Below are 26,930 nucleotides of genomic sequence, written 5' to 3' on the forward strand. Positions count from 1 at the left end.
CTGCCTTCTTCGTGGCATAGAATCAACAAGGGCTGGAAACATTCCTTAGAGAGTTTCCATATTGACATGAAAACATCACACAGTTGCTGCAGATTTCTCAGCTGCACATTTATAATGCAAATCCCCCATTCCGCCAGATGCCAAAGGTGCTCTTATGGACTGAGATCTGCTGACTGTGGAGGTCATTTGAGTACAAGGAACTCATTATCATGTTCAAAAAAATCGTTTGAGATACTTTTAGCTTTGTGACATGGTACTTTATCCTGCTGCATGTAGCCATCAGAAGACGAGTACACTGCAGTCATAAAGGGATGGACATGGTCAGCAATAATACTCAGGAAGCTGCGGCGTTTGAACAATGCTCATTTGTTATGAAGGGGCCCAAAGTGTGCCAAGAACATATCCTCCGCACCATTACACCACCACCAGCCTGAACCATTGATACAAGGCAGGATGGATCCCTGCTTTCATGTTGTCTATGCCACATTGTGACCTGATCATCAGACTGAAACAGGAACCATACCGCACTCTTTACCGGGATTCCCACTTGATGAAGATGGCTGTTTGAAATGACTGCGGATGTCACCGGCACACATAACAAAAGAAAAATTGCATCATCTAAGCCTAATGAAGGGGACCCTGCAAGGACCCGAAAGCGCTTGCCAATGAGATACAGCTATTGGCAATAAAATATTTTGCTTTTTCAACTTATGGTGTGCTGGTGAGATTTTTCTATTGTTCATCAGACTGACACAGCAGAAAATGAGATTCATCAGACCAGGCAATGTTTTTCCAACCTTCTATTGTCCGATGAATCCTTGCAATTGTAGCCAGTAGATCGACAGTTTCTGAAATACTCAGAACAGCCCGCCTGGCACCAACAACCATCCTACGTTCAAAGTCACTTAAATCACCATTCTTCCCCATTTTGATGCTCGGTTTGAAGATCAGCAGATCATCTTGACCATGTCTGCAAGCCTCAATGCATTGAGTTGCTGCCGTGTAATTGGCTGATTAGATATTTGGGTTAATAAGCAGTTGAATAGGTGTAACTAATAAAGTGCCAGTGAGTGTACATTCCCTAATATTACAATATAGCGTTCCTTTAAAACTTGTCATTCTAACAAAATCATCATCTTCAACAGTGATAGCATCTAAAAAAATATCTAAAGTAAACTCCAAGCATCACCCTTATATATAAAATAAATCAAAATAATTTCGAGATCAAGTAAGCTTACCGGTGTGATAGAGAGTTTTTAGAGAGATCAAGATGTGAGAGACAGGAGCAGCAACCAAGAGCCAATGCCCCAAATATCTGAAAGAAGAGACCATAGTACTTGGTTATCTCTAGCCAATTAACTGATATCCTAAATAAACATATTTATTCTCCATCTAAACGCTCCTTATCCAAAGCCAGCCTCACACTATTGCTACCATCATGTTCTCTGCAAGCATTTAAACACTTGTACAGCTCTTTTCCACCATTCCACCAAGAGTCATTCACTATAGGCATACAGCTATCATCCATAACCACGGCACCCACATCACTGCTCCCATTCTCTTACAGTGTCTACAGCACAGTCTGTTCCTGAGAGATCCAAATAAACCAACGAATTTGGATGGGACAGAAAAGTATAAAGTGCCTGGAAAAACAGAAATGTATTAGTTATTAAGAGTGTGCAGAAGAAAGAGGTTTAAAGGTAAGTGGATTATAAAGTAGCAGTAAGGGTAGTGGGTACCACATGGTGGCAAAGGATGACTTTCAGAAAGGTTTCTCTACAGCAAACCTAAAAGCATAGATTTCCTGTCATATAATGGAAATATTAGCAATGGGTAAGTGTTTTAAGGAGGGGTTATACAGCTGTAGATATCTCAGAATGGGATTGCACATACAGTATGCACAATATAGAGAGAGAATAAGAGACTCCATACTAATGACAAATAATGAAGGTTTTGTTTATTATTAGTACTGCTGCAGGTAAGGAAAGACACTTACTGATTTAAAATGCATAACTGTCTGATGTTTCCTCCTGTTCTATCAATAAAAGACTGATTTTAATATATATATTTTCCCATTAGTAGCCTGTTCCAGTTCTAAATTGGACCATCTCTGCGCAGTGTATGGCTGTGTATCTGGTTATACAGGAGCTGTATGAATCTGGATGGTGAGATTTCTGTTTTTCTTTCTTTGCAGCAGTGGCAAAACTACCTTCACAGATAACACAACTGTTTAAAACAGGACACCCTCCTAATATCCCCCTTCTCTCCCAATCAGTCCAGAAAAGCATCTGAAACTTTAGCACTGTGTAATACAAAAGAAGTAGACAGCTCAATCCAATATAGTGTTCGTGTGCCTGCTTGTGATCTATGCATAGAGGTATATGTACAGTACAGTTTGCACATACTTCCGATGTTCTGAGATCCTAGTCGCTTCCTCCTCCTAGATCTGTTGCCTCTCTGGCCTCCTAACAAACTCATGGAATAAGTTATGAACTGGAGGTTTGTAGTATGATACTATAATATAACATGGGCATGCCATTACTATATTAGCATACAGCATTATCTGCTGCATAACCCTCAATACAAACACTTTGCACCCACTTTAGTCAGATTCAATTCTACACATATTTTAGTACCAATTTTCTATTGTTTTTTTTTTAAACAGCTTAAGTAGTCGAAAGGAAGAACAGAGCACTCTAAATCACATATAGAAGGTACATTACAGGATGAATAAAATGAACGAATGAAAAACATATAAGAAAGACGTTCGGTAATTTGCAAACACACATGCTTAGTGTATATGGGATACAGTGTATATGTGGAAAGGACCGGCTGGCATGCAAGAAAGTAGAGAGCCATTGGAAAGGTTATGCTATAAATTAGGTATTGATAGATAGATGAACTATAAAAGCATGCATTATATCTGCTTTTTGTTGTTAGGGGTCAGTCTCACATTGGTCTCCTCACTCCCGAGAAGTCCAGGGTTCTTACTGAGGGTCAGAGAGTGCAGCGAGGAGGAGAAGAGAGCATTCTGGCAGAGAGACTGACACAGAGAGAGTGCTCCTACAGAGAGAAAGTTCCACAGTAATATACATTCATACACTACATTATGCAGGCACAGTGGTGTCATTTGCAGTGCATCAGCCACCCATTCCTGACATCATTTCCTTTCATACATAATAAATAAATACGAATACAATAAGTTACCATGATAAAATATCAAAAAGCCACACAACATCATACATCCCTGTACCTCTAGATGTAATGTTTGTTTTGCTCAGGTTTAGGCTCCGAAGTCCGGCGTGAAAATACAGAAACTGCTGAGAGAGTGCTGAGATTCCTAGAGGAAAGTGTAAAATGAAATCTAAGTATAATAAATCTGTTTAACAAGTTTGTAACACTTTATGACCAGAAGAAGTAAAGTTGGCCATACACTGTTAGAATTGTAAACTAACATATATATGAAAAAAGTAATCAGAACATTCAATAATGCCACCAGAGACTTGTAGAATGTTTCTCAAAATTTGGATTTTAACATTCGATGTTGTAATGAAAGGAGTATCTCGAATGGAAACCACATTCACTGATTTTCCATCCTGCTCCTTTAATTATTTTAATTACTACAGGAATGAGAAGGGTCGTTGATTTGACCCTATTAAGTATTAAATAATCAAAATTCGAAACAAAATTCTACTGATGTATGGCCAGCTTAAATGCTGAACATGATTTCATGCTTTCACGGCAGGTATAAGTGGCCATGGGACAGTTACATGAATGCAGAATGCTGAAGTTGGATTACCTCGGTCTTCCAGCGGGTTGTGTGATAGGTTCAGTGAATGCAATGAGGAGACTGAATTATCTGCCAAAACAGAGGCCAAGCGGAGAGCAAAATCACTGCAGGAGAGAGGGACAGAGAGAGGAGGAATGGAGAGAGAGAGAGAGATAAGGGGTGAGAGAGAGAGAGGGAGTACTGTGCTATTGGACATAACAAAACTAGTCTGACATCATATTCATTACTTCCAACTTTATTCTGTCCAGTCATGCTGTCATGTTCTTTGACTGTTAAGCTGTAAGTTTCCCCTTCACTCCATATTGTATAAGATGAAGATACTCTGGTTATGCCTTCTAGACTGGTATGCCTAATAACTATGCAATCATTTACGCAATAGGCTGAACAACAGACCCTTTGTTACTCTTAAAGTGACATGAAACCCTCAGATTTTTGAACATAAAACAATACTGTAATGTGTGTCTTACTGTAATCCATGGTTGTTTCCCTTCTCTTTGCTGCTCTTCCTTTTAAATCTGTATCTCTTCTCATGCTGGGCAGAACTTCTGTTTTGCAGCAGACTGCCTTGTCTCTGAAATGGATACATGGTGTCTGTGTGTAGGTTCACAACCTGAGCCAGCACTACAGGAAGAGGCACTCAGCTGCAAAGGGAAATTATCCCCCAGCATGAGAAGAGATACGGATTTAAAAGGAAGAGCAGCAAAGAGAAGGCAAACAACCATGGATTACAGTAAGGCACACATTACAGTATTGGTTTATGTTAAAAAATCTGAGGTTATAATGTCACTTTAAGAGTCCCTGTTTTTCCCGATAAGCCTATCCCTTCCCCTCTTGCTTCTCACTCTTCAGATTTCTAAATCCACCCAACATGGCCCATATGTTCCTATCTCCCTCTCTACCCTTATCTCAGTATCTCATCTATATAACCCTCCTTCTCTGTCACCCTCTCTCACGCTCTCAGTCCGCAGTCCTCAAGGATTAGCTCCTCTAGGTGCTGCGATCGGCCCACGCAGTGCAGGATCTGCTCTGTCACCTCTGATCCCTACAATAAAAAAAACATAAAAAATATAAGCACATACTAATCATTTGGCACAAAGTATGTACAATCTAGTCCGTGCTTACCAGTTTGAGATTTGCGGCCTGGAGCCTGAGAAAATACTGATTGTACGCGAGAGCAGCAACAACCAGAGCCAGGTCCCTGTGAAACACAAAATGTATGATGTAACTAGAAAAAAACTCAGCCAGTGAATGTTCACACCTCACATCTACCTTTACTCTCTGACCTGCTTTCCAGATGGCTGAAGTCTTGCAGGTTAAACTCCCGGCTGTCCTGAGAGTGATAAATCATGTCCACATCCTAAAATGAGACACAGCTTTTTACATCTTTGGACAATTATTACCTATATAGTGTATAGTTGACTGCTTATTAGTTTAAAGATAATCTTTTATTTAGCTGACTCCTTACAGAATCTTTTATGGAGCTGAATGCTTGTTTCAGAAGGCTCTGATGGAAGCGGGCATTGTTTGAATTACAGGTCACATCCTAGATTTAGACTTAGACTTGACTTAGACTTGCAGTGAAGCCAAGTGCAGTCAGCTACACTGCTCTGGAGGAAGAGCAGCAAGCAATGGCAGCTTTCATCAGAAGCCCCTGAAATAGCTGTTTAGATTTGCGATAGAATCCCTTCAAAGTTGAAATCCATATATGTTTACTATTTACCTGTCAAATGCTTTTTAATTGTTTAGCCAACCTTGTGCACCACACAGTCTCTACACAATACGACAGCTAATACCCTGTATCCCAGGTTCAGGCTCTTAGATCATCTAAATGCATCCTTACTGCTCACTGGACTAGGAATTAGTTTTCTGTGCAATGAGAATCACAAGACTAGATGAACAGGATTACTAATGTTTTAGCGGGTAACACAGTCAGCATCATTGTGTTTCAACTTTGTATTCAGCTGCTGGCCTGAAATATTACCTTAATGTGCTCAAACTGGAATAAGGGTCACCAGTACTCTAAATATGATGAAATCAGCGTACATTTATTGACATGGCATCACATAGGTCAAAATAACTATGTTTTGGGGACCTGCAGGGTCCCTTCCTCAAAATGACACAGTGACGCTGTGGTCACTGTGTCACCTTGAGTAAGGTACTCTGTGTGGCCCCAAAACATTGGCTATTTTGACCTATGTGATGCTATGTAAACACATTTACACTGATTTCATCAGCTTTGGAGTGCTGTTGACCATTTTTCCAATTCTATGGCATGGCACCATCTGTTGCTGACACTACAACCACCCTTCCTTACTATATCTGGTCAGTATGCTGAGTTGCTTACCCACTGCACCTCTTCTCTGCAACACACACCATTGTAGTCACAAAGAGCAGCGTATGTCTCTGAAAAGCCACCTAGAGAATTGAGAAGAGATAGGTTATGGTCCATTGTCAGAAAAGATAATTGGCTCAAAGTACCTACTTTTACATATTTATGATTTATATTTGCAGGAGAAATATAATAATATGCAGGGATTACTTTTGTTTGCTTTTTAAAAAAGCATAATGTTAATTCATTTCCTTAGTTTTAAGGTGCCCATACACTGCACGATTCTCGTAGGAGAATCGCAGGAAATCCCGCGATCGTACAAGATTCGTGCAGTGTGAATGAAGACGTGCGACCGTTTCTACTGTACGGTCGCACGTCTGTTGTCTAAGGAATTATTTTTTTATTAAAAAAAAATTTTTAAAATCAATGTAATTTTTTTTCCCACCTACCTTTATTGCTATAACACAGGAGATAACAAGACCCTGTGTGATAGCAAGGTAGACGGCGAGGTATGAATCCACCTGCATCCTGTTAATGTGGATTGACGCCGGTGGATTCATACCAGTCTTGCAATGGTTGTAAAGTGTATGGCCACCTTTAGCTAGATCTATAATTATAATTGTGTTTATCCACCCCCAGCATCAAGGACATGAACAACCCCAAAAAAACCTCCATAACCTGGTGTTCACCTAACATTGGCCTGGTCAGGTGTGCTTCAGATTCAGCGGGCTACATGTGCCCAGCTGAGCTCCATAAGCTATAATGACAAGTCTAGGATCTGTATTTGCTGGAATGTTTCAGTTTCACTTTAATTAGCAGTTCCACTTTATAAAAACTCTTTCATTTTCACACCTGCTATAAAAAAGTATGGCTACATTTGAAATGTTACAATGCACATCCTATGGTTTATATTTAACAATCCTATTGTCCTATATTCCCAATAATTCTCTAGATAGCTAACAGAAATCATGGGAGCCAGATTTATACTTTGTACTACGTTACTGATTTACAAAGCCACCTGATATGTATTGAAATGAGTTACAAGAATCTGATTAGGAGTATAAAAGCATAATTCTATGTTTTTAATGAATTCATTGATCCGGAGTGTGCTGCCTTTGTTTGAAGTGAGATGAAAATCTAGACAATAATTGGGAATAATAAAGAGATAATATGAGTCATTTTGGCGATCAATGAAATGACAGTCAGGTGTGAACATGAATGAAGATGTTAGGCTTGCCAAAACAGCATGCCTACAAAATACATTCATTCATGTCTGTTCTCAGTGAAACGTTTCCAAAACAAACAAACGTTTGTCTGTCTCACAAACATTTTGATGCTCATGAGCATAGGGATTGTTTAAGAACCCTAGTTGGTACAATGGGCTCTGTTAATCTGAACCAGTGTTTCCCAAATGTTGTTAAGTTGAAAACCACCATCATGACAAAGTCTGCTGTATTTAAAAATGACCACCTGTCCCACTCAAGTACATCCAGTATCCAGTCAGGACATTGCCACTGTGTTAGACCTCATTCACACTGCCGCGCACTACCAGGTAACCAGGAACGCCTTCTGTCATTACCCACTGAGAGCACGGCAGGCCGCTCTCAGTGTGTAATGACAGCGTCCCTGGTTAGCTGGTAACCAGGGACGCTGATCTCTCTGAAAGTGGCCGGAGCCAGCCATGAGATGACGGCTGGCTGCGCCCAACTGTCAGAAGCAGGCTGTCGGCCAGCCAATGGCCGGCCATTTGGCCAGGTTCGGCTTTCACCACGGCTAAGTCGAGCTGAGGCATATGCCTTCGGCTCAACTGAGCCGCTCGGCCAACTTCGGGAGCTGTACGGTTCATAGTGAATAGCCCGTACAGCAGCCCTTCGGTTCAACTGAACCGAAGGGGTCCTGGGGCCAAAGCTAGCCGTAGGATCAGCTGAAGCTACAGCTAGATCCTTCGGCAGCTTAGTGAATAGACCCCTATGTTTCTAAACACCTACAACTCTCTCAGGTCTGCTTCACTAAATTTCCTGTCCAAGGGACAAACCAGTCTCCGGCAACAAGCTTGGAGAAGGGAGGAATGAGGAACAGACAGAAGAGGAGTGTCCTACACACTGAGAGTGTAAGTGCTTGTGGAGACACACACAGCTTACTAGCACACACAAGAGCCACCCTAAAACAAGATATCTGGGCTAGTGCTCAGGTGATCAGCTGATTCTGCAGGAAATTAAAACTTTTAGACATCAAGGAGCAGCATCCATTGTAAGTGATTTAATCAGCATTTGAAATAGCTTAAAACCCTTTTGAATTTAATATCACTTAAAGTTATCCTCTTCCATTTTTTTGTTTTGTCTGACCGAGCCAGGGTCACCAGCTTTGTATATTTAGACAGGCAGGCAGGGCAGCCATCAGAAATTTTGGGGCCCCTTACATGGCTTTAGAAGAATAAATGTTAGTCAGTTTACAGATTAATTTTGAAATGTCCCTCACATTTGGTAGGAGAAGTGGTGAAGGCTACTTACTGGGTTATCACAGTTTAATAAATGTTGTACACTACCTATGCTACATATTGAACATATTATTTGAAAACACCACTACATCAATAAAACTAGATGGTTGGGATTAGATATTTATATCCCATTGTATCATTGCTTCAATTATATTCCAAATGTTTTCTGATCAAATTAATGGTAATAAGGACAATAAAAATACTCTCTATACAGGGCCCTCAAACCAACCCCCCTCTGCTGAATTATCTATTTTACAAAACAATAGTTTTTCTTATTGTGCTGCTTCTAATCTGTTTTCGAATATTCTGACAGTATGTAAGTTAGTTTATAACAGACAACCGTGTCACCCCATTTCCTCTGGCGCCTTTGGGCTAGTAAGATGTCTACTGTGTTAAATAGGAAATCCAGCCCTGCCTGTATACCTCCTGGAACTCAACTATACAAACATAAATGTTGGTGGCTTCCACAATAATGGCAGTGGCTTTTACATATTTACATCCTCACCACATATTCCAGTTGATGCTGGCAACCCTGCTATGTCTGAATTTGGTGATGAATTCCCGGAACTGTCCGTAGATTCAGGATACTGACGTCTGACTAGACACCTGTTAAATGGACATAGGACATCACAGTATAAGAAAAGGAGAGAAGGAGGCATGGGGGTTGATTTACTAAAGGCAAATAGGCTGTTCACTTTTTAAGGCAATTTTCCCTTAGTGAATGTGGTAAAATTTCACTTTGCACAAAATACCCAATCACATGCAATGATGGAAGTCAGCAGAGCGTTACCTGATTCACTAAGCTAAAGGGCAAATTCCCTTGCAAAGTAAACAGTCTATATGCCTTTAGTAAATCAACCCCATAGAATATTATCATGATATGAAAGTATTTGCGTCTCTGCTTGAGCTGAAATTGCTGCTACAAAATATGTTGCACATTAAGCATTTTTAAGCTTTAAATTTCACATTAAAAAAAAAACCCGCAGCTTACAAGATATATAACTGGAGACCTGGGAAAGATATTACTATAACAAGATAATGGATCAATATATGTAGTTAAAGTGGAAGGGGAAAGTGATGATTAGACTTTATAGTATAAGGTGAATACATGTGTTTATAATCAGGGCCATGCCTTTAATGAGGCAGCCTGAGGTTGTTGCCTCAGGTGGCATCTCTTTGGTTCACGAAGGGAGGGTGGCAGGCAGAGCGGCATGACTGATCTGCTGCACAATGTTTGCGGTGTGCCTGCCACCCCCTTTCCAGCTACAGCATCCCAGGTTGGCAAAAGCCAAGTGGATAGAGGTGTAAGGGCCATATACATCTCCCCACCCAGCTCTTTGCAACTTGGCATGCCCTTGCCAGGAGTTTGGTGGGACGCCAACCAGGGCATCCAGCTGAGCTCCAGGCAACCGGTGACATCACTGGTTGCCAGGAGCTGGGTGGGATGCCGGCCAGAGCATCCCTGGTTGCTAAGAGCTGGGCGGGGAGATGCAGACACATGCAGATCTTACACATCTCCTCACTGGCTCTTAGCACTGTCACCCTCCACCAGCAACCTCAAACCTCTTACCCACCACTGATTGCATGCAGCATCCAGGAACCCACAGGCAGCAAAAAGTCTAGTGATGCCCCTGTTCAGGATAATAAAGGATATCCAGAGTTATCTATGTATGCTGGCAGCCCTCAGTTCTTTTTCCTGAAGGTGTTCTGCTTATTGTAGGATGCTGTGCTGTGTTTAAATCACACTGGCTTTAGTCAAGGTGGCAAGTAGGATATACTCGATATCAAAGTAGTTCTCTGAAAGGAAAATCTAAACAGATGGCATAATCCCAGAAAACATCTACTAGATGATTCATACATTTCATAGTAAGACATAGTAGTGAGCTTTGAGTCTGAATATTATCAAGTTGTTTTCTTTGTATCTCTAAATAAATACTTTTATAGTCCAACGAATGAATAATTTGAGAATGTGATTTTTCCTAGAGACCATTAGAGGGGGAAAAAAGCACGTAATCCTTGCTAGGCATCAATAGCAAATCAGTCAAAAGTGTAAGTGTCCTTTTCCTAGCAACACCTTAAAATGAAGCTGATTTAATAAAAGAGTTGAGAATAATCACACACACAAAGTGAAGATTCTTTATCCATTGGTGTGCAGACTAAGGGGGTTATTCACAAAGCTGCAAAAAGGCAGCCGAGTGAATAGCCGAGCCATAGTGAAATGAGCCGATCAACGTTCGGCTATTCACTACGGCTCAGTGCGGCTGAAATCAGCCGTACATCAGCTGCCTTCCACTGCACTTCGGTCAGCTGAACCTGCTCTGCATGTTCGGCTGCGCCGAAGTGCAGAAGGACTTCGACTCAGCCAATCCAACATCTGGATTGGCTGAGCCGAAGCTCCGGCAGCTCACTCGCTGCCATTCGCCCCTATTCACATAGGGGCTGAATGGCAGCAAGTGAATAGCTGAATGCCGCAGAGCGGCATTCGGCTCGGGTATTCTGCTTGGTACCTCTGTGGTACTGAGCAGAATAGCAAATAGTGAAAAAAGTAAAAAAAAAAAAGTAAAAAAAATCTTTTTAAAAATGTAAATAAATATTACATTTAAAAAAATAATTTAAGATTATTTAAAAAGAAAAAAAACAATTGGGCGGAGCTAGCAGTGACAGCTAGGGACGGTGATCTGTTGTTACAACTTGGAGGAGCCAGCCGTGAGATCACGGTTGGCTCCGCCCAGCTTTCATTTGCGGGGCTTACGGCCGACCCTTCGGCAGGCTCTTCTCTCCGCATCGTCTGACACTTCGGCTGAGGCGAGCCGAAGCATATGCCTTTGGGTCGGCTGAGCCGCTTGGCCGCCTTCGGGTGCTGTACGGGCTATTGGGAATAGCCTGCACAGCAGCCCTTAGGTTCGACTGCACCGAAGGGCTCCGGCGGTCGAAGAGAGCCGAAGGATCAGCCGAAGGATCAGCCGAAGCTACGGCTAGATCCTTCGGCTCCCTAGTGAATAGACCCCGAAATAAATATTCATAAATTTGCCTGATGCTTTGCACATGATTGGATAATTGAAGTAAAACATCACCGTTTTGTCCGAACATTCTCAACTCCTTTAGTAAATCACCCTCAGTGTGTTTCAGATCAAATTATGTTTTGCATTTACTTTTTGGGTGCCATGTGTACCAGTGAGTGAGCATGTGTTTAATGTTATCTTAAATTAAACCAGAATTGAATTCTCACTTTTAAGTACAAATTATATGCAGTGCCTTATGTCAAAACATTACATCTGTACATATAGGAGAAATATATGAGCTATATGTCTCTTTAAATATATAGATATATTAATTATACCAGTTGTAGACACTGGGCATGTCACACACAAAAACAACAAGAAATACATTAGGACACCCAGTCCCTTCTCCTTTCTACAGCTCTCTAGCTACATTTACTACCGATTCCCAGCAATAATTTTGGCAGTCGGCACTTGTCTTATTTACACAGGAGCAGATATTCCTATATACTTATTTCTTATGATCCTCAGCTCCACCTAGTGGCCATAATGCAGAATTTATCTAATATTATATTCGATCATAAAAGAAAATATGTTAATAACATTTGTTTTTGCCTCCATTCACACAGAATGAATGTACATGCAATTTTGCTGGACAAATGGCTCTGTAAATTGTTTTTAAAAAAAACATGCCTTATTGATTTAAAACTAATACTGGTTAAACTAGAAAAAAAGTGATTTTTTAAAATTTTGTTTCATCTTTGTCTATAGATTGAAACATAAAAATTGCTTTGGTCCATAAGGGGTATATAGGTGCCAGAGATGAACTGATGAAGGCAAATAACAAAATGGAAAGTTTAGAAATCCATGAAAATCAATCAGCAATCATCTTTTAAACAGATTTCAGTAAAAAAAAAAATGTGGTTGCTATGAATTACTGCATTTTGTACTGCCTTGATGCATAATACCAATAGTGTAATGCATATGTTGCAGTCCTCTATATTAAATAGCAACTGGCAACATCCTTTACAGGCATAGATTTCAAAATGAATAATTAGGTCCACAGACATATGTAACCTTTTTGGAAGAATTAAAGTAGTATTAAACTCTCAGACGTGTATTCAATAATGCATCCAGATCAAACAAATATACATTGCCCAGCAGAATATTTCTTTACATTTTTGCCTGAGCACTTACATTCATCATGTTTACAAACAGCTGGCTCCAACTCTCTCAGTGTGGCTTCCCCGAACTTCCTGTCCAGTTCAAGCTCACAAGGGACAGAACAGTCTCCAGGAGCCATTCATCTACTAGCTTAAAGAAGAGAGGAAGGAGGAGTGGGGATCAGGGACAAGGGGAGAGGATTGCCTTGCTGTGTCTGTGTTTGTGGAGTCACACACAGCTGACTAACATACACAAGGGTGGCTCCATGGGAAAGGAGTCACCCTAAAACAGGATATCAGGGCCAGTGCTCTGCAAGAAGCTATACCTTTTAAACATCAAGGAGCAGCATGTATGTACGTGATTTAATCAGCATCTAAAACCTTTTGACTTTACTATCACTTTAAAGACTGAACATAGGGGTCTATTCACGAAGCAGCCAAAGGATCTATCCGTAGCTTCGGCTGATCCTTCGGCTAAATTCTGCCCCGGGACCCCTCCGGTTTAGTAGAACTGAAGGGCTGCTGTACAGGCTATTCACTATAGCTCGTACAGCTCCCGAAGTCAGCCGGGCGGCTTAGTCGAGCCGAAGGCATATGCTTTGGCTCGACTTAGCCGAGGTGAAAGACCAAAGCTGGCCAAGCGGCCAGCTGACAGCTGGGCGGAGCCAGCCATGATGTTACGGCTGGCTCCGGCCACTTGCAGAGAGATCAGCATCCCTGGTTACCTGCTAACCAGGGACACTGATCTCCAGACAGCCTAACTCTCACGGGCGCTCCGGGAGTCTCCCGCTCTCGGCCACCCTGGAGAGGTGGCACGGAGCCGTTGGCTGGTGTTAGAATTTAAAAAAAACAATTTTTCACCACAGGAATGCCTTGCTAGATTCCTATTGGCTATTTCAATTTGCAATAGCCAAAAGCAAACTAGCTATTGCACCCGCCCACTGCTGCTGTTCTCCATCAGGTCCCCACTAGTGATTGACAGCAGCAGAGGGCGGGTGCAATAGCTAGTTTGCTATTGGCTATTGCAAATTGAAAAAGCCAATAGGAATCTAGCAATGCATTCCTATGGCAAAAATTTTTTTTTTTTCTTTCTTTTTTTTGACGGCCGAACCGCCGGCCAATAGAAAACAGCCACTATACGGCTAAAATCAGCCGTACCAGCCTCAAGTGAATTCGCTTCAGATCGGTCATTCACTCGGCTGCCTACGGCAGCTTAGTGAATAGACCCCATAGTGTACTAGAAATGTATTTCTTCATAGATTGAATTTGCCATCTAGTAATTTGTGCAAGTTATTTGAAAGCTGTATCCAAAAACCTTTTATGAGAAAGCTTGATTAGACGCAAAAGCTTGATTGGAAAACATTGTTTCCTGAATAATCATCTACAGAAGGTCTGAATGAATTCAGTTCAGTTCTATACCCCATAGCAACCAATAATATTCCAGTTTTCTTTCATCTAATGCTATCACTAAAAAGATCAAATAAAATATCTCTGCATGCTCAGAAAGACTGAGTTATTTCTATACGTCTTATCTTCTTTTCCTAAATTGGACAGTCCATAGAAATACAGAAATCTTTACTTAAAATCCATATTAATATGAATAATTATTCTTATATTAATTAATTCGTTCTGCATTTAGGGATTTTGTTGATTGGACTCTGCTAAGGTTTTTACACAATAAAGCACTGTAAATACTGAGCACTGAGAGCAACCGTTATGGAAAAGTGATGAAAAAGTCAACCCGGTTTGAAACATATCGTCGAATGGCCCTGATTCCTCAAACTGCAATAGCATTTAGGACATGCTGAATAGCTCTTAAGTCATGCTAAAGTGGCATCTCAATCAATATTATAATATGTCATTTTAGCGCACCTTAGCATTATTGCAACTTGGCGAAACTAGGCCAGTATGGTTTTTCATTTCAGTTCATGCTTTGCCTGTGTCATCTTGTTTGAAAAGGCTCCAGTGCATTTCATGTCAGCAGCATAAAATTACTGTCATGACAATCTTCAACGTTACCATCATCCCTTTTTGAAGATGAAAGGCCCGTGAATAGGGAATGAGGCCCGCAGATAACTGACTTTATTCACAGAGATTACCTTCAGACAACACACTGACCCTCATCTTGACACAACAGACAGTACCAGGACAAGGTCCTCTGGAACCCAAGGATAGGATGCCAAGTGGGGGGCCCCCTTTCCTTTCTAAGCTGAGATGGACGGTGCTTGCACAGGCAAATGTACAGTGGAAAGGACACAGCAGGCTAAAGAAATGATAACATTCCCAGCTTGACCAGTGGTCATTTTTAAAATATCAACTGTTACTACAGATATAATTCAATGTATTAATTATGCAATTAAGTCCTTTAGATTTTGACACTAGACATCCATTTCAAGTACACAGCATGGCATTTATTGCCAAACAAAATAAACTTTTTATTTAAATTTCAATATGTGGTTATTATAAAAGCTGACAAGCCAAATGAACAAAAATGTAACAAAAAAAATCGTATGATTTGGGTTGGGTGTGTCTTCTGCCCCTGCTTGGAACTAGCAACAGACATTCTGGCCAGCAGTGTAGCCATGTGACTACTATAGCTTTCAAGGGCCAATACACATAGACTATGACCTTTAAATCAAACTTAGGTTCCATAATGATTTTGTACGTTTTTACAATATTTGATATTATATTAGCGTGTAAATGTGTAAGTAGGCCAGAAGCCTATGCCCGCTAGGGTGCCCTAGCAACTAGTGTGCTATGATTTCAGCTCTTGTTTTAGACTGCTACTGACTGCTGTTTTCATAAAGGCAAAACACAATGGGGGGGATTTATCATGGCAATTGCAATTGTCTGAACCTGCACGGAATATATTTGACGCACTTTGCGCCAGATTTATGTTGCATGCACTATTTTTTGCAGACCGCACTGGACCGGAAAGCTGGCACTAATGTGCTTGCGTTATGGACGCGGGCGATCGCACTGTGGGCGGGGGGCATGCCTGCGGCGCCATTGAATTCAATACAACCCCAATCCCTGAATTCAGAAACTATTTACTATCATCCAGTTTCTGAACAGGGAGGAGCCTCTGTACATTGTGCTAATCCCCATTGAGAAAGTCACAAATGAACAGGAAGTGATGTAAAGCACTTCCTGATCATTCATAACTGGGGACACATAGTATATGTGTCCCCAGTTATTTACAAACACTGGAGTGATCAGCTGATCGCTCCAGTGTTTGTCCTGCACAGAGGATTGGTACATATCACTGATATGTACTGATCCTCTGCCACTCGGCCACGCACCCCGGGGGGCTCAGCCTGCAACTTCTCCTCTAGATCCCCGCTGCTCTCCCAGGCAGAGGCAGCGGGGGATCCGATGAGAAGTGAAGGAAGCACTTCAGCCGGGGGCGGGGGAGCGGTGGAGGGAGCCGCTGTCACAGCAGCATGGTCAAGCAGTGAGGAGAGAGAGAGCCGTCGGCTGTCAGATCCTGGCTGAGCAGCTCATGCTTTGCGATCGACTGATAGATTGCTATCGACCTAATGGGCACCCCTGATTTAGACATATGAGGGTCATAAATGTGAGCTCAAGATATAATTTGACTAATCCAGTTCCATGTCTCTATGCTTTTTTTTTAATTACATCAGTGTTGTAAATGTTTCTATGTTTATATTATCTCTCGTCTCGACTATTGTAACTCCCTCCTCATTGGCCTACCTCTACACAGATTATCCCCCTTCACTCTATCATGAATGCTGCTGCCAGACTTATCCACCTAACCAACCGCTCAGTGTCTGCAACCCCCCTCTGCCGATCCCTGCACTGGCTTCCAATCGCCCAAAGGATAAAATTCAAAAATATTAACAACCACTTACAAAGTCATCCACAACTCTGCCCCGGCTATATCTCCAACCTTGTCTCAAAGTATCACCCTAACCGCCCCCTCCACTCTTCCAATTACCTCCTGCTTTACAGCTCCCTCGTCAACTTCTCCCATGCTCGCCTCCAGGACTTCTCTAGAGCCTTTCCCATTATTTGGAACTCCTTACCCCAACCTGTAAATCTTTCTCTCACTCTAACTGCCTTTCGGCGATCGCTAAAGACTCATCTCTTCAGGGAAGCCTATCACACTTCAAACTAGCCACTGAACTATCACATTCTCAAAGAATTCATCCCCACACAGCTACCTCCTCATGTACCTCTTGCCCCTCCCTCTTAGATCATAAGCCCTCACGGGCAGGGCCCTCTTTACCATCTTGTCTTGAATTGTATTGTAATTATAATGTCTTCCCTATATTGTAAAGCGTTGCACAAACTGTTGGCGCTATATAAATCCTATATAATAATAATATATGCCAAGGTGATTTGACCTACAGTAAATTAGTTAGTTCCTGGATTCTGTTTTATCGATATGTGTATATGGTAGAAGAGGAGAGAAGGGTTTGTGTTGTTATTGGTTTTGGTTGTTCTTTATTTATTTGTGGTATATTTGTTGCTATATATTTTTCTTTTATATTGTTTGTTTAAAGAAAAACTTAATAAAAAGGATCTGATAAAGAAAAAAAAATTACCTACTGTATCCAAAATGTAAAAAACATTTTTGGTTTTAGATATACTTTAAAGAATCTCTGTCAGGTCCCTAAACAAATGCAAAGGGCACTGTAATAGAAGAGCTAGTAGCTTCACCTCTCCAGCAGCTCGAGTCACCTACTCCCATCTGTTCCAGTGCTGCAGCCTCTGTAAGACTCTTTTGCATTATAAACTCCCAGGAGTTTCGGACGGTGTTCCCTGCCACACACTACAGGACATAGTAGTGGTGTAGGAGTGAAGGACACAGGCATCCAACACTCATGGAAGTGCCAAATTCTAAAGAGGTTTATGAAGGTTGTGGCCCTGGAATGGAGTGGAGGTAGGATACACAGGGCACCCGAGAGGCCACCCTATTCTATTGCATTTACATATTTTTAGAGACCTGATAAGGTTTATTATAGGGAGTCTTCTAGGACATGCCATAGAATCTAGCTACTGTTTGGAAACAAACCTAATTATGTGTTTCATTGTATCAGCTTTACAATCCATTTTGATTTTCTCTATGAACTCTTTGAAGATGTCAGTAACAATTGGAACTAAGGAAAGATTAATAATTGGAGATGCAGATATAAGGGCCACATTTCAAATGAGAAGTGCACCAAAAGGACATTAAACATTAAAAGCAATTTAGAAGAGTTTAGCAAGGCTGCTGTTTTTCTAACAGATTATGCTAGCCCTGTCTGAGGATCATTTCTGAATCTCTTACTTTTTTCAGGCTAAGATAACCCTTAATAAAAACATTCTATACCACAGAGACCATCAGACTGCAATTAAAACATTCACGCCCGACAGACAAGCTGAGGACGAATTAAGCTGCCGTGTGTCAAAAGCAGAGAACAGGAATTTATAATAATAATGGGAACTCACACTGTATCTGGAGTAGGGAATATCTTGGACAGAGTGGCCTGGATGCCGCTAATGAGCTGGTCTGTATTCTGTGCACTCAATGTCAGCTGGAAATTCCCCTTCTCTGTCTCAATAAGTATCTGAAAAAAGGGAAAATAAATGATCATGTCATTGAAAATATTAATCCAACTCCAATACTACAATGGCCTGACAGATTGCTTTAGATACAACATAAAGGCATTAAGATGCTTTGATAGACAAAAACGTCTGTTGATTCCAAGCACCTTATACAGTGGTGCTGCTAACGGAATGATTTAGCCATACAAGCTCACATACTACAAGACCAGTTAAACTAGTTGCCAATACATTTTCGGAATGTGGAGGAAAATTTAAGTATCCAGAGGGCACGAATACAGAAAAGCCATACAATTCCATATAGAAAGCTCTGCTCAGTAATACGCTGTACACCAGCATTGGATCACCCACTGATTCACAATACCACCTTTATGTATGGTCTGTATTGTAAACACAGAGTGAAGTGAATGGCATAGGACAGAGGTAGCCAAACTTCAACCCTCCAGCTGTTTTTTAAATACAAGTCCCATAGGGCATTGCAGGACTCTGAAAGCCACAGGCATGACTTACAGAGGCAGCGACATAATGGGTATTATAGTTTCACCACAGCTGGAGGGCCAAAGTTTGGCTACCCCTGGCGTAGGAGATGAAAACAATGAGATTAACTTTATATACATGGATTTGGAGGCACAATAGTCTTTGCTACATGATCTCAATAATATGTGACAAATCTTTATTACCTGGTTAAGACTGATTGCTGTGAGAGATCTGATTTCCAGCACACTGAAAGAACTTTCGATCTAAAGAAAGTAACATGGATACATCAAAGTAAGTATCATAAGAGAACACTGGGTGATGGTGGGTAACGAAGATGAGCAAGGGTAGTAAAAGAAGAAGGAATATAAGAAAAAATAAACATATTAGGAAATAGGTGTAGAGTAAAAGCATTACAAGAATGCTTCAGTAATACTGGATCATTTATTTAACCAGGTAAAAAGAGTCCCATAGCAACTTGTAAGCATTCCTCATTGTTCCAGTTTTTAACTGCCTCCAGTATATAAAAATAGCACCTGATTGATCAAAGGGAAACCATTTCAAGCATCCTCAAAAGAATACTTTTATATATATTTATAACATGGTCGTACCGCATATAGCTGTGCGAATGACGTTCACAACACATTACTGCCACTGCATGGAGCTGAGGAGAATAGAAATGTCCTACGCTCCTTGGTTCCATCTAGTGGCAGTAATGCGCTATGAATGTATAGCTGTGCGAATGGGTTATTAATCAGCCCCTTAGTTTTCTAGATCATTGTAAGTAAAACAAGTTGCAGGCATTTTTTGTTAAAAATGGCAGTTATTCCCTTAGTTGTTCCCTTAGACAGTTATTCACTTTGTTCATGTTTTCTCTCCCTGTGGACCACATCCTGTAGACACACTGGGCTCTATAAACTATCAGTGGTGCGACATTAAAATAGTGCAGATTGTGACACTTTTACTAGTGCAACAAACGAGCAATGATTCACAATACATGTCCCTGTTGAATGCAATGCATCTTAAATAGGAAAATGGTTGAAAAGGTTACCATACATCTTAAGAGCATAGAATAAGCACATCAGTGCGCCATGCAGTAGGTGGCTCAGGAATCCTTAAACTATGATTACTACGGCATAATATTTGTCCAATTGTGGGACTTTTTTGTGCCAATGTGATTCAGAATTCGATATGTCCCATCGCACTGCTGACCGGAAAAAAATCCCACTACACAGGGTGGGTGCAGCAGCGACAGCAGATGCCTCTGCAAATCACATAGAACTAGCAACAGCTTGGAGATGTTATACCACCTTAGTCAATAAAGAGATTGACTAGGCATGACGTTGGACTGCGAGTTACTTTTTGCTAGTTTTGTTGTGCCAATTTCGTTTTCGCACATAATTTCCATGTTGCAGTTTCTTACTCTGCGGCACCAATGCTTTATCGGACAAGGTGGAATGTGCCAACGCACTGTGAATTGACATAACTGCTAGTAGCTCAACTCAGGATTGCGCAGGAAAGTGTGACTATGCCTCAGCTGAACTGAGCAAGTGTTGTCATCCTATTAAAAACATTTCCTTTGGCTACACTTTGTTGGTGGGTTCAGCAGTTATGAACGCAGAAAGTTTTAAAAAAATTGCACTTTTTAATACTTCAGAAACACGTGCAACAACATATTTGGTTTGGGTGCAGACATCTGACCTGAAAAGCTTCTCCAGGAATTGTAACGCCTAAAGCTAGGTTAACACCTAACTGTTGGGGGGCGTTTCGGTAATGCAGTCATTAACACTGTGTGTTTTTTGCCAGCGCATGGCAATGCATGTTAGTATGTTGCTGCATGTTGTGCTGGAGTGCAGCAGCACACCTTTGTTGGCAGTATGCATTGGGGTGCTATTTAGAATGAATGGGACCGCATTGCAGTATTGCAAATAGCATGCCTTGTGGTAACCAGCACAGAAACCCACACATTCCTGCGACACAAACATGTGAATGGCGCCTGATTTACAACACTTTTTTCACTGTCGGATAAAGGTGTTAACATAACTTTACCTGATAAAGCCGAGCTGGGCCCCTGATTTGAAGCACCTGATTGAAGATATAGGTCAGGCATATACATAAACTGACATTAGAAGTAGATATCTCCTACATATACAGTCCTCTTGCTATCGGATACCAGGATATGTTTAGTGTGCTGGACTAGTATCAGTTTGGTAGCCAGGGCAGTTTCTTTCTTTGTTTTACAGAAAGAAACATTAAAAACATCCGATATAAAAAGACAGGATCAGCAGTGGACAGTTCAGCATATACCATTCATTTTTATCTTGCCTATAATTTAAAGATAACTCAGACAAGGGTTAAGAACTAGTCAGAATTATTTCTCATAATCACTTGGGAATTTTCATAAATTTTCAAGGATCAGCTTTAATCAGCAAGCAAAAATTACAACCAGCAATTCTGCTCAATCAAAACATTTTCCAAACCTAAAATGTTTAGTGTATACTGACCTTTGCTGGTAATTTGATGAAAAAAATATAGAATCTCCAGCATGTTGTTACCTGCAGAGAAACACAGCCGAGTGTAAATGAACATAAATAGGCATACATACGCTTCAACTAATGATCTAGCTACAGAATATAACTTATTGTTCATGAATCTCCTGCACAGACACAGGTACCAAAAACATGGGTTGCCATGGTAACATTCATCCTCTATTTCGGTATGCCTTTTAATTGTCCAACATTTTAGAAAAAAAAGACAAAAAGCAGAGCCTATAAATAACTGTGTGCAAGGTTTATCACCATGAACAGAAGGATTGTGACAAGGTTTTTTTTTTTTAAAGAATGACAACACTAGACACACAGGACTAAATACATGTATGTTAAACATAGTATAGTAGTATATACAGTATATAAACATACAATAACCTATGCACAGTGTATGCGACTACCAAGTTTATAGAATGTGTTACCACATTCCTGTCTTAATGTAGTACATTTCTGATTTTTTTAAACTATATTTTGCAAGTTGTGAACATAATTATGGGTTCTTCATACAAAGGAAGATGCCGAAGTCAGACTAATGATCATTCAGGTAAATAACAATTAGACTTTCGGGCTATCCCTCCTCCACTCAACAAGCATAGCCAATATTCGCTACAGGTTGGCTGGTCGTCCCTTTACTTTAGGTAGCCCATATTGTTTTATCTTTTGTTTTTAACGGGAATCAAGCTAACAAATTGTTATGGACTGGCAAAATGTTTGTCTTTCTCCAGTACTAGGGCCCTTCCTGGCTATTCTGCTATCTTTGGTTAGACACTAACTACTGCTCACCACATGCTGCTTCCAAACATATTCAAATCACCACTACCATTATAATCTTTTGGTGCAGCAAAGGTTATATACAGTAGTGTCTACCCAGTCTTTACATAAACCACTGTAGCCCTTCACATTCCTTTCATAGTTTTACATACACCCATACCACCATGTCCATACCCACCCTTACAGAATATCTCCCCCTCAACCCTCCTGCCAAATGCAAATTTTGTGCGCCACACACTATTCTCTGTCCATACCAATTCTATATTGTCCACCCTTCTCCCAAAAGCAAATGTTATATCCCATTTCTCCACCTCTTGTGTGTGCCCCACACTATTGCCTGCCTATACCCACCTCTTCATTATCTGGCCTCCTCTACACTACTCGCAAACACATCCCACAATGAATTGCAATTATTTTTTTGCACATAAGAGAATCAGCCATTGTTATAATTAGGAGTCTTTTGAGATTGTGCTTGTATAATGTACACATGTGTTAATTTCATGTAAGTCAATTTTAAACTTACTGTACAATCTCCATTCTTTACTCCTTTTTTAGCCCCCTCTTTAGCTGGTGCTGTTTTAGGAAGCCATTTAAAGGATATGTTTTGGATAAATGTGTCTAGGTCCCTATTGGTGAGATTCACCCACACTGTTGTCCTGGAGACCATTGTCTACAATACAGAAAGTGATGGGAAATCCAAAATATTGGCTTTACATACACTTTAATGTAGCTATGCATAGAAAATATGCTGCCCTCTACAAACATGAGCTGTTCCAAAGTACCTGTCCATTTTCTGCACATATGGCAAACCCAAACAGATCAGATAAGGCTGGCCATGAACGGCTTGATAAAAATGATTTTGATTCTAAGGTCTCATTTACACAAGAAACGGCCAGCATGTACTGCTCCGTGCTGCGTGCATTGCCGTATCGGGCAGCTCCCTGGAAAGACAGGTGCTGCATGTGATTAATACACAGCCCCTGTCTTTCTCTATGGGACTACGCAGCTGTATGCTGCCCTACGCTCACCCCAAGTGCAGGTCCGTACGTGTGCTGGTGTCCCGGCTCGGACATGCAGGGCGGGTGAGCATAGGGCGGCGTATGGCCGCATAGTCCCATAGAGAAAGACAGGGGCTGCGTACTAATCACACGCTGCACCTGTCCTTCCCGGGAGCTGCCCAATACGCCCGTTTCTCGTGTGAATGAGGCCTAACAGGGTTATTCACAAAAGGGTCAAGAGTTTGGAGAAGGCAGGAGAAGTGAACAATCTAGGACAACATACCTGAACTGGAAAGTGAGCTTAATTGGAGAATTTTTCCAAATCAGCTATTCTGGCCTAGATTGTTCACTTCTTCTGCCTTCTCCAAACTCTTCACTCTTTTGTGAATAACCCTGTAAGGGTGATTTACAATTTCCGAAGTGGTGGAGGTCAATAATGAGTAGCTCATGTAGTACAAGGTGCTGCTTATTGCAGATTTTGTAGCTTGTTGTAGAAGTAGCAGATGTGGGCTGCTGTCAGTGTCAGAGAAGGATCACAATGTTCCTATAGACTTGTAGAGGAAAGACAGATATCTCCACGTCCTTTTCTTTTGCTATGTACGGTTCAGAACTGTGATGGGCAGATCCTTCTGTAACTGAGCCATAAACACTTATGCAATCATGTCTGATGGCAATAATTTCAACATTTAAGATTCTGAACCAATCAAAATCAGCATTTAGTATTTTTACATATCTGGCTAGGAAAATCTTGGTGTCTTTGGGAAGCATGCATTTAAAAAATTATGTAATTTAATTCATTTCATTCTACATATCTTGTAACAGAGAAAAAGACTTGCATTTAGAAACAGCAAAAAAATAAAAAAAATAATTTAAAAGCAGCTGAATTAGAATTACATTGTATAATTTAAAATAATGGGTAGCTAGCAGATCAGCTAGAATCAGTATAATAGTACACAATGAAATACATAATATGCAACATTGCTATACTTGAGCTAAAAATTATAATAAGACTGCAAAGGAAATTTCACACATATGTATTCCAACAAATGTATGGATTCCAAATTCAGCTGTAAAAATACAGTAAAAGGCATAGTGGAATCACATGTAGTCAAAGTCCTTTTTTAATTCACATGCCCATCTATTACTTTCTTTTACCATATTTATATGCAGACTAAACTGCCCAGCAAATATAACAGTGGCAGGGGTTGGGACAAACATTATCACTGCCAAGGGTACTCACATCAGACATCTATTTATTCCTTTATACAAACACCCCTGGCAGTATTATAGTTTGTCCAAATCCCTGTAACGGTCACTTTTGCTGGATATCTTGGTTTGCATGTAAATTTGGAGAAAAAAATTACATTAGGTACATGAAATAAACAAGGAATTCATATACTGAATACAATGATTACACGTATTAATCCTATACAGTTATTAGAAAACACAATTTTTTGCAATGGTGGTCCTGAAAGCTTGTTGTTTATTCATTACCCTCTAGAAGAAAAGCAAATTAAATGAACGTAGGGTTAATCAGTGTACTACTGCAAGCCACACAATAACACATGTTTTATTTGTTTTGTTTAAATTGTTAGCAGAACGTATGTCACCATGGCACAGAACCTAATAAGAACATTTGTTTTCAATGACCTATTACCTAAGACGGGGACCTTAGCATGCAACAGCGGAGCTTATTTGTTACGGGATCTATTTTACTTACATGTGAACATTTTTAATCTGTTATCTATCAAGGTTGGCCGTTGACACCGCTATGCCAGTGTGCTCAATGCTCTTTGTACTGTTGCAGTTCAGATCTCCCATACAGCATCTCGTGTAGTTAGGTGCAGTGACAAAAATATTGTTCTTTCTGGACTTCCATGTAAACTGTTTTACATATGGAGTAACGACGCTTAAAAGTTTTACCAAATCATGTTTTAGTGTTAACCTGCATTATGTTTAGTGCTAATAAATGCAAACCTCTTAAAACAAAATATGTTGCAATTCTATCATGGCCTAAAGCAGTTTTTAAGTTTAATGCAAACGTAAGAAATTGAATTCTGTGTTACAAATTTTCAAATGCAAACCACCAACAATTAACAGAGCACAATATGAAGTGAACATTATGAAGAATATTCAAGTTGGCCACCTATAATTTATCAATGGCAAGATCTTTCTGCAGCAAATATATATCAATGTATACCATGTCTATACCCCCCTTACATTGTCTCTCCTCTACTCCATTATTGCAATCCCCACCTTTTGTGTGCGACCTACACTACTATCTAATACCCACCCAGCCCTACCTTGTCCACTGCCTCTACACTCCTTTTACATCAGATTACCTCTGATCCGGCACGATCAAGTCTGGCAAAGCGGACCTCTTATCCGTTTGTTTTTGCGGACCTGGCCAGAGCCAGGGGTAATTGCAATGGTGTATTTAGGTTTCGTGCTGCCCTAGGCAAGACAAAACTCGAACACCCACCCCAATCTAAATTTGCCCCACCCCTTTCTGTTTCAGGCATTTTGCATAATCTGTCAGTCTGTCAGTCGCTGTGAAGGGTCTCATGTGGGCTGTGAAGGATCTCTGGTGGGCTCTGCAGGGCCTGGGACCCTACACAGCTCACCGTAGACCCACCTGAGAGCCTGCACAGCACACCGGAGAACCTGCACAGGCCACCTGAGACCCCGCACAGTCCACCTGAGACCCTGCACAGCCCACCATAGATCCTGCACAGCCCACCTCTGATTCTCATGGGCTGTGCAGGATCTATGGTGGGCTTTGTAGAGTGCCTTTCCTTGCTGCTCCTCTTACCTGCAGCTCCCCAGCCTGCCTCCAGGACATGCCACTGTTAGATGGTGGGCTTCTTCCTCCAGCCTCGAGCTGCCCGCAGCTTTTTCCTCCAGCCTCGAGCCACCCGCAGCTTTTTCCTGCAGCCTCAAGCCACCCACTGCCTCCGCATCTCACTTGGCCCTGCCCCGCCTCCTCTTTCCTCCGACAGCTCTCTCAGGCAAATTAGGCTGCCACAAGGCCCCATGAGCAGCCCCCCCTGCAAAGTGCCGGCCAAGGCAAATGCCTTATTTGCCTTGCAGTGGATACTCCCCTGGGTAATTGGATGTAAATGGACGCTCGCCTGTTTAGATCCGGCTGCTCATAGACTAGCAATGGGCTTACAATCCGGTCTGCCTAAAAAACTGACAGGTCGACCTGATCAGAATGCACGTGTGAAAGGGGCGTTATAGCCCTGAAGAGGGGAGACTTTTAATACCTCTGAAACGCATTGACTTCTCCTGGTGAACTAAAATGAACCCTTATTCAGGACTTTATTAGTGAAGTGGTGCTTCTCTGCTCTAACTCGTTTGCATGGATTTTAAAACTGGCTGCACAATATTATGAATCTATTAGAATGTAAAACAGCTATATCTATTTCAGCTGTGTATTTAACTGGAGTTTAACTTTAACCTCAGCCTAGCTCCACCATTAATCTTAGGAGGTCATATTTCCCTACAGTGGGATCATATTTCCACCAAGTATACCGGCTTTTATAATCTGCATTTCACATCAGTTGCTGCAGCCTGGCTGATCTATCTTTAACCTTTGTTTATCCTGTAAACATGTTTCCCACTACATGCCCATAGCCATTAGGTGATGATCCACCATTGGCTGGATAAGGCAATGATCCAATGTCTACAGGCCCGGCAGGACAGGGCGTACCAGCCCAAAATACACATAATTATTAAATAAAATGGGCAGAGTACCTTGTCTTACTTCCATTAATTTACCAGTGCCGAGACTTT

General features: G+C 41.1%; 1 protein-coding gene across 3 annotated transcripts in view; it reads right to left on the reverse strand.

The window, feature by feature from the left end:
- The window catches only part of CARMIL3 (capping protein regulator and myosin 1 linker 3), a 78,003-nt gene that overhangs the window by 43,161 nt on the left and 7,912 nt on the right, over positions 1–26,930 (reverse strand). For all 3 annotated transcript variants that reach the window (XM_018556139.1, XM_018556138.1, XM_018556141.1), the window contains exons 3-15: positions 21,325–21,375; positions 19,027–19,086; positions 18,233–18,351; positions 9,122–9,222; positions 6,135–6,205; positions 5,074–5,147; positions 4,913–4,988; positions 4,744–4,832; positions 3,800–3,894; positions 3,254–3,340; positions 2,954–3,063; positions 1,566–1,643; positions 1,239–1,315 (exon numbers count right to left, since the gene is read on the reverse strand). In XM_018556139.1, the coding sequence (XP_018411641.1) occupies positions 1,239–1,315; positions 1,566–1,643; positions 2,954–3,063; positions 3,254–3,340; positions 3,800–3,894; positions 4,744–4,832; positions 4,913–4,988; positions 5,074–5,147; positions 6,135–6,205; positions 9,122–9,222; positions 18,233–18,351; positions 19,027–19,086; positions 21,325–21,375 (1,088 nt within the window). The remainder of the gene's footprint in view (positions 1–1,238; positions 1,316–1,565; positions 1,644–2,953; positions 3,064–3,253; positions 3,341–3,799; positions 3,895–4,743; positions 4,833–4,912; positions 4,989–5,073; positions 5,148–6,134; positions 6,206–9,121; positions 9,223–18,232; positions 18,352–19,026; positions 19,087–21,324; positions 21,376–26,930) is intronic.

Source organism: Nanorana parkeri, unplaced genomic scaffold (genome assembly GCF_000935625.1).
Source record: "Nanorana parkeri isolate BGI_ZX_2015 unplaced genomic scaffold, ASM93562v1 scaffold225, whole genome shotgun sequence".
In the NCBI taxonomy this organism is placed as follows: Eukaryota; Metazoa; Chordata; class Amphibia; order Anura; family Dicroglossidae; genus Nanorana; species Nanorana parkeri.